The 10,013-nt window shown below is 50.1% G+C and overlaps 1 protein-coding gene across 7 annotated transcripts in view; it reads left to right on the top strand.

Annotated features, from left to right (window-relative positions):
- The first annotated feature begins 28 nt into the window (after positions 1 to 28).
- RHPN1 (rhophilin Rho GTPase binding protein 1) overlaps positions 29 to 10,013 on the top strand; it is a 28,224-nt gene continuing 18,239 nt past the window's right edge. For 2 of the 7 annotated variants that reach the window (XM_017746699.1, XM_017746696.1), the window contains exons 1-2: positions 30 to 937; positions 8,527 to 8,642. In XM_017746699.1, the coding sequence (XP_017602188.1) occupies positions 848 to 937; positions 8,527 to 8,642 (206 nt within the window). In that variant the 5' untranslated portion in view covers positions 30 to 847. Of the gene's footprint in view, positions 938 to 8,523; positions 8,643 to 10,013 lie in introns of all 7 variants that reach the window. The other 5 variants (XM_017746697.1, XM_017746695.1, XM_017746694.1 and 2 more) reach the window with 4 other exon arrangements.

Here is a 10,013-nt window from a genome sequence, read left to right as displayed (position 1 = left end):
GGTGGGGAGTTGGAGGGCTGCGGGGTTTGACTCTGGAAGGAAGTTTGGGGCGGCGGGGTGGTGGGGGGGGGAGATCCCCCTTGGCTGGAGCATCTCTAGGAGGGGATTTTGGGGGGGTTTAACCCCCCCTATCCCATTTAGGGTCGCTGTGCAAGGTGGGTTTAAGCCCCCTCTGTTTTTCTGAAAAGGGGTTTTGGAAGGGTTTAAACTTCCCCCCCCACACACTTAGGGTAGCTCTGCAAAGGGGTTTGGGGGGTAACCCTGTAAAGGGGTTTTCAGAGGGTTTAACTCCCTCCCCACCCCGGCTCTCTCTGTAAGGTGGGTTTGGGGGGTTTAATCCCCCCAACCCATTTGGACTAAATCTTGTAAGGGGGGTTTGTAGGGGTTTAAACATCCCCCGTTATTTAGGGTAGCTCTGCAAGGGGAGTTTGGAGGGTTTTAAACTCCGTCTTTCCCTTACTTAGAGCAGCTCTCTCAAGTGGGTTTTGGGGGGTTTAAACATCCCCCATTTAGGGTCTGGTAGGGTTTAACATCCCCCTATCTAGTGTAGCTTTACAAAGGGGGTCTGTGGGGTTTGTGTCCCCCCCTTTTACCGAAATTTTCTCTGCCGGGGGGCGGGGGGGGACGCTGTGGGCTCACATCTGGCCAGATGTTAAGCGCAGGGGGCTTTGCAGCAGAACAGAGCAGGGGTTAGGGAGGGTTTAAGCCCCCACTTAGGACAGGCCTGGGGTCTAAAGGAGGGGTCACCGAGTCCTTAAACCCCCCTGAGCCAAACGCTGTGAGCTCAAGCAGGAGCCCCCCAGCTCCAGCCCCCCATTCCCTGCCTGTGGATGTCGCATCCCTGGAGATGATGCCCCCCGAGGAGGAGAGCCCGGATGGGGACAGGGACAGTGGCCTTGTCCTCCTGCATAGCCCGAAGAGCGGCAGCACACGGAAGGTGAGGATGGGATGGGCTGGCCCCATATCCCTGTCCTATCCATAGGGATGGCTGTCCCCATGGATGAGGGTACAGGGCCATCCGACCCCGCTGGGGGTGACAGGGCCCAGGAGGGACTGGGGGTGGAAATGTTGTTGCTGCCCCATAAACGGCCCTAAAACCTCTCTCCCAGCTCCTCATCCCTAAAACTCTGTTCCTCGGTCCCATCTTTTCCGCTGGCTCCATCCCCAAGCTTCCCAGTGATTGCTTTTCACCAAATTCCCGGGTATTTTGGCTTTTTTTCCTCCCCCTTGCCTGCAGGAAGATGATCCAGGTGCTCCCTGTTCCTCCTCTCGCTCCCACAGGTGCTGGGCAGGGTGGTGCTTCCTGAGTTTTTCCCTCGGGAGCTGCTCCCGAGGAAAGTCGGGATGTGCGGGAGAGATGGGGCTGATTGCTCTGCCGGCATCGTTGTTTATTTAGGAACAATTGGGATGGAATCAGCGGGAATTGTCCTCAGGCTGCCACCAACCCCCGATGTCTTGGGGTCAAAGACGTTTTAGGGAGCAAGAAAACATGGCAAACATTCATTTTTGGGTCTATTTAAGTGTTTTTCCCATTAATTTTTTCCCCCTGAGATCCAGTGGGATAAACCAGCAGCGAGTTCACTCCATAATCTGAGCTCCTCTTGCAAATCCCTCACTTCCAGCAGAGCAAAAAGTCCCAACACCTAAAACACCCCTAAAAAGATTCCCAAATAACCAAGAAAGCCAAACTCAGCCACGCTCTGGAAGGGATTTGTTTTTTTTTTTCCCCTGGATCTGTCTGATCTGGAGTCACTTGAGCCTGGGCTGCAGCTCAAGAGGTTGCAACCTTAAGCCAGGTCGGGGTTTAAGCACCAGGTCTAAGGAGCAGGTGCTGCTCGTGAGGGAAGATTAAAGGGAGGGATTTGGGACTTTTTTCCCCCAATTTATTCTGTTTGGATCCGGAGCACAAAGAATAACATGGAAAATATTGCCGAGCTTTGGAGGGGGAGCCGGGCAGGGGATCAGCTCTGTCATAACATGATTATTTTTTAATCAAAGCAGCAGACCATCTGATCAGCTCTATTTGTTTATTTTTTTTATTAGCAGTAGTATTATTTAGAGAGAAATTATCAATATAAACTTTTCCTGCTCGTTTTATCACCCTGGCAACATCAGGAGTGTGGATCCCTGTTTTCCCCCTGGAAGGGGATTTTGAATGCTGCTGAAAAAGTGCTTTTTAATGCTTTTTGTTTTTTTTTTGGCCAAGTTTTCTGTCCTAGGAGTGAAGATTTAATCCACCTGCTTCCTGCTGGCACCTTGCCCTGACTCCATGCCTCCCCCACCTCCCTAGAGCATTTTCACCCTAAAAATTCAATTTTTAGCCACAATTTGTGCTGTTTAAAACCCCCAACCCCCCAGATTTTTATTCCCACCCCCAGGTTTATTTTTCCTTCCTCTTGCTGACTGCACGAGCCACCAGTGAGGCCACTTGGGAAATTTAAAACCTTAATCCTCCCCTCATTTGTTCAAAGGCTCTGTGATGTAACCATATTCTCAATAAAAGGTTTTAGAGGTTTTAGCTGCTCCTGTCTCCCACAGAAACCCAGCTCGGAGCCAGGGTGCTCCATGAGATTAATTCCATGATAGGGAATTTCTGATTAAATAGATTTTTAGGGAGTAAAAGCCCACTTGTTGTCACCTCCTGCTTGTCTCGGCAGAGCTCATATAAATTTCTTAAGTGCCTCTGGCTGGAAAAGGAAGGAAATTCTGGATAATTCTGGGGGAAAAAGGAGAATTTCCAAGCCTGTTTTTGTGTGCACAGTGGTTCCCTGGCTTTTGTTTTGCTCTCTATCCCATGGGATAATGTGGCTAAAGCAGGGTCACTTGGCCACTTCTCCTGACTCAAAAACTTGTGGGTTCCAAAGAGGAATAAAAATTCCAGCTGACAGCTCTGGCTCTGTGAAAATGATTTAAAGACCAGTGTGGTTCTGGAATTAAAACAGGTGCTCAGGGTTATCCTATTCCAGGTTTTCCAACTGCTGGATCATCTGTGCACTTGGAAACTTTCTGTTTGGAGGGAAAACTGTGTTGGGAAATGCTGGTGCTGCTGGGAGGGGATGGAAATAAATCCCTGATTTTTTTGGTTTTGGGGTGGGAGATGTTGTGGGTGTTTAGTGGGAGAAATTTATGGGTTTGAGGTTGGAACCACAGACCACAGGCCCAATGGATGGGGTTGGGATCAGGGATTGTGGTCCAGCATCAGGAGGATGTGGAGCTGCTGGAGCAGATCCAGAGGAGGCCACAGAGATGCTCCAAGAGATGGAGTTCCTCTGCTCTGGATCAGGCTGGGAGAGCTGGGAATGTCCAGCCTGGAGAAGAGAAGGCTCCAGGGAGAGCTCAGAGCCCCTTCCAGTGCCTCAAGGGGCTCCAGGAGAGCTGGAGAGGGACTTGGGACAAGGGATGGAGAGACAGGACACAGGGAATGGCTTTAAACTGGAATAGGGTAAGGTTAGATGGGATAGTGGGAAGGAATTCTTCGCTGTGAGGGGCTGGAATGGAATTCCCAGAGAATCTGTGGCTGCCCCATCCCTGGAAGTGTCCAAGTCCAGGTCAGACAGGGCTTGGAGCAAGCTGGGATAGTGGAAGGTTTCCCTGCCCATAGCAGGGGGTGGAATTCCATGATTTTGGTCTCTTCCAACCCAAACCATTCCATGATCCTGTCATCCCTTCAATATCCCTTTTCCTCGCACAGAGGGTCTCCGTGTGTTTGCCCACACCCGTGGCAGTGATCCAGGCTGGCTGGAGTCCTTCTTTCCTTCATTCCCTGTCCTTGGGAATGGGAAGGTGTCTCCCTGGAGGTGGGGCTGGCTGTGGAGCTGAGCTCAGCACCAGCTGATGACTCCTCTTCCCACATTATGGATGTCTCGAGTCTCCGTGCAAATTAAACTTCCTCAGTTTCTCTCTGGGCATTCCCTGGCTTCCCTAATTGGGAGGAATCCTGGTGGTGACTCCTTTGTGGCCAAAACTGGTCTTGGACATGGCCCAGCTTGGTCCGGGCTTGGGCAGCTTCTGGGATCCAGCTGGATTTTTCCAGTGTCTCCAGGAGCTTTTCCTGCAATTCCTTGCTGGGACTACAACTCCCAGTTACCAATCCCTTCCTCATTTCTGTGGGAAGATCCCCGCTTGGATTTTACCAGCACATTCCTGATCTGTGCCAGTTCTTCAGGACCTGGATCTGCATCTCCATTTCTCTCTTCCTTGAAACTAGCAGCACTTCCAAGGATCCCAATTTCTCCTTCCCACATTTGATCCCTTAATACCCTTCAGTTTCGCTTTTCCTCTGGTGCTTCCAGCTACAAAGGAGCAGAAATCAATCCCTTTGTCATGGAATTACCCTTTGGACTTGCTGGCCTCCACCTCTTCCTCCAGGTGATTCAGTTTGTCCCCAGTGCTGGAAAACTGCAGCCTTGTTTTGGCCCCGAGGCCTTGTTTTTGTCAACAAGGTCACCAGGGACACTCAGGGTGTGGCTGTCACCCAGGAGTCACCCAAGGCTTGATCTCCTGGGGGTGGGAAGTTCAGAGTCCGCCCTGAGCAAACATTCCCTAAGGACTCGTAATTGCCGCTCGGGATGGGCCCTTTGGAGCTGGGAGGGAAAAACGCCCTTGAGTCATTCCCATTGTTCCCTGCAAAGATAAGGTTGGAGAATCCTTGATGTCCCTCGGAGGGGAGCTGTTGGTCTTGTTCCCTTTTGGGAAAGGTCTTATGGAATCTTTTTTTCCCTCATGTGGAGACCCTGGATGAGGATTTTTGGTGCTGTTGTCACATCCCCATGAGGGTGGAATGCAGAGGGATTTCCTCAATTTTTCTCCGCCTAAGTGGTCTTTTTCCAATAAAATCATACGATATGGGTTGGAATGGACTCATTGGGATCACAGAGTCCAATTCCTGACCCTAATCCTGCTTTGTCACAGGTGATAAACGCCAGGGCTGGCCACACCTCACTGATTTTCATGGATTTCTGATCTGTCATTCCCTGTGTACAAACAAAAGCTGCAGTTCCCTGGCTCCTACGCAATTTAAGGAAGAGTTCTGTGCTCGTTTTTTCCTTTAAAACCTTTAAACCAGGAAGGAAAAGTAGGATTTTCTCCAGAGCCACTTCTTAAACCCCCAAATTCCCCTTTTCAGGTGTCCCCAGCTGCCCCCCAAAGCCTGGATGAAAGAGCCCGTCTTTCTTCTGACCTCTTACGGGGTGACCTCGAGAGCTTGAGCAAAGAGGAATTAAGTGAGGAAAATCCCTTTTGGAACCTAACCGTGGGATTTTGGTGGGATTTTTTCTTTTTCCCCTCTTATGCAAGTCGTGTTTAAATCCCTGGAAACTCATTCTGTGGATTTTAGGTTTTGGTTGGAACTCAGGAAAAGCTTTGGGATCCTTTGAACAGTTGGAAGGTGAAATGCTCTTCCCTTGACTCCTTATTTCCCTTATCTATATTTGGATTTAAAGATGGCATTTTTTACTTTCCTGGAGCCCAATTTTCTTCTCGCTCCAAGATTTGTGGAATTGCAACGCAGATGGGGCTTGGTTGTTCCTCATGGAATGAGGTTTGTACTGATCCATGCAAGCCAGGGATGATTTCTGGGGATCACGGCAGAGCACCTTGAGGGAAGATCAGCAGCAATCCCATATTCCTGCACTTTTCCAGCCTCATAAATGTTGAGGAAAACAAAATGTGTAGAGATCACAGGAAATCCTTGATCTTGAATTCCTGACTTAACCTCCCAAGGCTTTGGGTTTATATCAGGTGCTCCTGGTTTTCCAGCACCTTTTTGTTGCTGGCTTAGGAGCCTGGATAAGGGATTGAGAACTTATCCCGTTAAATCTGATGGAGAAGCCAGGGAAAAAGCCCCTCACAGCTCCACGAAGAGCTTTAGTGCTCCCCAGCAGGAGAAGTCAAATCAATTTGCTAAATCCCATCATGGCTCCTGCAGGGAAGAGGTTTTAACCCTCTTGGAATATCTTGTGGAGCCATCCCAGTGTCTTCTCATCCCACTTCTTTCCTTCCTTCATTCCCAGTGCTTTCCCTCCAGACAAGGATCTTCATTTTGGGTTTGGATAATCCTTCCACTTGTGCCTTTTCCATCATCCCAACCTGCACTTCCCAGGCCTCTTCCCTGTGTCTCCAGGTGGGTTTTGCTCCTTTTCCCCACAAAAAATCCCTTAAAATTCTCTGGCTGCTTCCAAGGAAACCTTTGCCAGAGGTGGAAAGGACTCCAGGGTGCTGGAATTTGCAGGAAGAGCTGGAGTCGGAGAAGAGAAACTTCCCACCTGTTGAGCTTTGCATGGATTTCTGTGCCTCTGGGGGCAAAGAGAGGGAGCCTGGAACGGTCTCATTTGCATATATTTGGGTATATTTGCATATTCCTTTGTCATTCTTGTCTCTGGATCTGTCAAGTTCTCAGAGATCTCATCTTGAAATTTGAAATTAAGCCTTAAAATTTTAATGAGCACCTTCTCTTTACATCTTGGCTTGGTTTCCTCATCCTTTCCTTTTTTTCCTCTGATTCCGAGATTTTTCTTTTCCCCCCCCAGGGAGACAACAGAATTGGGTGGATTTTCCCCAGGACAAATCCAGAAGTGGCAATTCTGGATCAAACTTCCCTATATTTGCTCCTGGGTTTCACACGCAACATTTGTGCAGCTTTCGGGGTGTTTTCCTCAAACCCCACTGAACTGCTTTTCCAGAATAATTGGGATCTCGTGCTTCCAGCTTGTTCCTTTCATCAAATTCATGGATTACTGTAAAGCATTAATCCCAGAGATTTATGGACCAGCTGGAGTCCCTCTGATTCCTCAGTCTCCAAGGTGCCAGTTAGGAGCTCCAATCTTTCCCTTAAATGAAAATCCCAATGTTAATCCCAGACCCTTTTCCAAAGGAAGCGGCGCTCGCTGGACTTCAAATACGAGGAATTAATTTTAAGGAAGCTGAAGTCCATGGAAGTGCAAAATTTTCCATTTCCTCCTTGCCAGCTCCCACCAGAGTGGCGATTAAGCATTCCATGGAATTATGGAATGGTTTGTGTTGGAAAGGGCATTAAAGGTCATCTCATCTCATGGGCAGGGACACCTCCCACTATCCCAGGTTGCTCCAAGCCCCATCCAGCCTGGCCTGGAACACTTCCATGGGCATCCACAACTTCTCTGGGAAACCTGTGCCAGGGCAGGGGTTGGAATGAGATGTTCCTTAAGGTTTTTTCCAACCCAAACCATTCCATGATTTTGGGACCTTCCCGTGCTTTGCAGGCTCAGAACTTTTCATGCTCCTAAACTTCCCAACCCTGTGCCTTCCCAACCAGGGATTTTTTTATCCAGGGATCTTCCAGAGGCTCATTCCATCCTTCTAAATCTTCCCTTGCACAATGGGACTCATCCCCATTTCGGCAGAGCTTTTATGGCCCTGGATTTCGGGACGCTCCTTGTGACAGCCCCATTCCCTGGGGGCATCCCATAATAACCCTGTAAGCCAGAGGGAAATCTGCTGGCTGCTGTTTCCTGGAGTCGGGAATTCCACGTCTTTTCCCTGTCTGCAGAAATTCCGAGCTGGAGCCGAGGGAAGGATGGAATCAATTTAGTGCTTTGTGCCTCTCATTCCTGCATCCCTGTGAACTCCTGACTCCCTGTGCTGCATATCCCGGAGACAGCCTCAGGATCACATCTGTTCCCGAGCTTTGGGGTCATACTGAGCTCATCTCCAGCCCCCCCTGGACCTTGGCGCATGTCCAGAGCCTGGAAAGGGGATGTGGAATTCCTGTTCACGGCTGCCCTTGGGGATTGGGGAATAAAATGGTTACTCCAAGGGCAGTGGAAGGTCTGGGGGGTGAGAAACTCAACGTGACCTGGCTGTGGGTGCTCACATCCCAGAAATTCCCGGTGTCCTGGGCTCATCCCACTGCATGGGCAGCAGGAAAAGGGGGAATTCTGCCCCTCTACCCTGCTCAGATGAGATCCCACCTGGAATTCTGCATCCAGCTCTAGTGTCCAACAGCAGAAGGACGTGGAGCTGCTGGAGCAGGTCCAGAGGAGGCCACAGGGATGCGCCAAGGGCTGGAGCCCCTCTGCTCTGGAGCCAGGCTGGGAGAGCTGGGAATGTCCAGCCTGGAGAAGGGAAGGATCCAGGGAGAGCTTCTGGAGCATCTTCCAGTGCCTAAAGGGGCTCCAGGAGAGCTGGAGAGGGACTTGGGACAAGGGATGGAGGGACAGGACACAGGGAATGGCTTCCCACTGCCAGAGGGCAGGGATAGATGGGATACTGGGAAGGAATTCTTCCCTGGGAGGGTGGTGAGGCCCTGGAATAGAATTCTTGGAGAATCTGCGGCTGCTCCATGCTTGGAAGTGTCCAAGTCCAGGTTGGAGCAAGCAAGGAACAAGCAAGCCCATGGCAGGGGTTGGAATTTCATGATCGTTAAACTCCCAACCTAAACCATTCCATGACTCTATGCTCGGAAAGTGCACAATTTATGGAATGGATGGATATTTTTTTGAATCCCAAAATGTGGATTTGGGATGAGATCCTGCCCTTGTCTCTCAGCAGGGCTGTGACCCCTTTGCCCAGACCCAGCGCAGCAAACTCCAGCACCGCCGGGCCCGGATCAACCAACAGATCAACAAGGAAATGCGGATGAGAGCGGGAGCAGAAAACCTCTTCCGGTGAGTCCTGATCCCCCTGAGCATCCCCCAGCTCTGGAATTTGGTTGGAGACAGGAACAGAGTCTTGATATCCAAGATTCAGCTGGTGGAAGATTGTTAAAAAGCAGGATGGGAGCAGATGGGATAATGGGAATGAGGTTGGGCTTGGAATGCAGAGCTCCGGTGTGAAAACCCAGGAAGTGAATCCAATGGATATGGAACTGTTGGAGTGAGTCCATGTATTCCAAGGGCTGGAGCCCCTCTGCTCTGGAGCCAGGCTGGGAGAGCTGGGAATGTCCAGCCTGGAGAAGGGAAGGCTCCAGGGAGACCTCAGAGCCCCTTCCAGTGCCTAAAGGGGCTCCAGGAGAGCTGGAGAGGGACTTGGGACAAGGGATGGAGGGACAGGACACAGGGAATGGCTTCCCACTGCCAGAGGGCAGGGATAGATGGGATATTGGGAAGGAATTCTTCCCTGGGAAGGTGGTAAGTCCCTGGAATGGAATTCCCAGAGAAGCTGTGGCTGCCCCATCCCTGGAAGTGTCCAAGTCCAGCTTGGATGGGGCTTGGAGCCGCCTGGGATAGGGAAAGGTCCCTGCCCATGGCAGCGGGTGGAACTGGAGGGTCCTGAAGATCCTACCCAAACCATTCCATGAAATCCAGCTCTAGAATCAGAAAATCCCTTTAGGATTGAGTCCAACCATTCCCCCAGCACTGCCAAGGCTACCGCTTGCCCCGGGTGCCACATCCACACAGATTTTATCCCAAGGGTGACATTTTTTAGTGTAACTTGTGTTTATTTCATTTTTCCTTAATATTTTGGAGCACATTCCAGGCTGGGCAGGTCTTTAATAGAAAAAATTCCATAAATCTCCCTTAAAAAACAACTTTTTGGGAATATTTTGCCAGTTTTCTGATAGTTTCTATCCCAAATAAAAGAAGATAAAATTAACTTTCCACTCCTGAACTGGAATGATTTAACACCAACGGAGTGTTCCTGTTGCACCTGGAAGAAGGGGAATAACGGCTGATCCCTAAAAAAATGGCAGATGAGGACATCCCACTGCTCCATCCTGTGGAGCATCCACTGCTGTGCCTCATTTAATTATGGGGAAAAAAAGCCACGGAATCCCAACTTCTGCCTCTCCTCTGTGTTACAATAAAAAAAACGAAACACCAAACCAGAGGGAAATGTGCTGGCTCAGCAGAAATCAGCCTGGTTTTGGTTGGAATTTGAGCTGGGGGAAGGGGGAGTAAGGAAAAACGGGATGCAGAACACATCTTAATTATCAGGGAAAGGCACGGAGGGGGCTCCTTTTTTGCTGGCTCAGCACTCTGGGTGCCGCTTTCCTTCCCTCCCACAAATCCAGCTGAGTAACGAAGTTGATTTCTCGG

This window comes from Corvus brachyrhynchos, unplaced genomic scaffold (assembly GCF_000691975.1).
Source record: "Corvus brachyrhynchos isolate BGI_N302 unplaced genomic scaffold, ASM69197v1 scaffold89, whole genome shotgun sequence".
Lineage (NCBI taxonomy): Eukaryota > Metazoa > Chordata > Aves > Passeriformes > Corvidae > Corvus > Corvus brachyrhynchos.
Note: the sequence above shows the minus strand (reverse complement) of the source record. Positions and strands in the feature narration are given on the sequence as shown.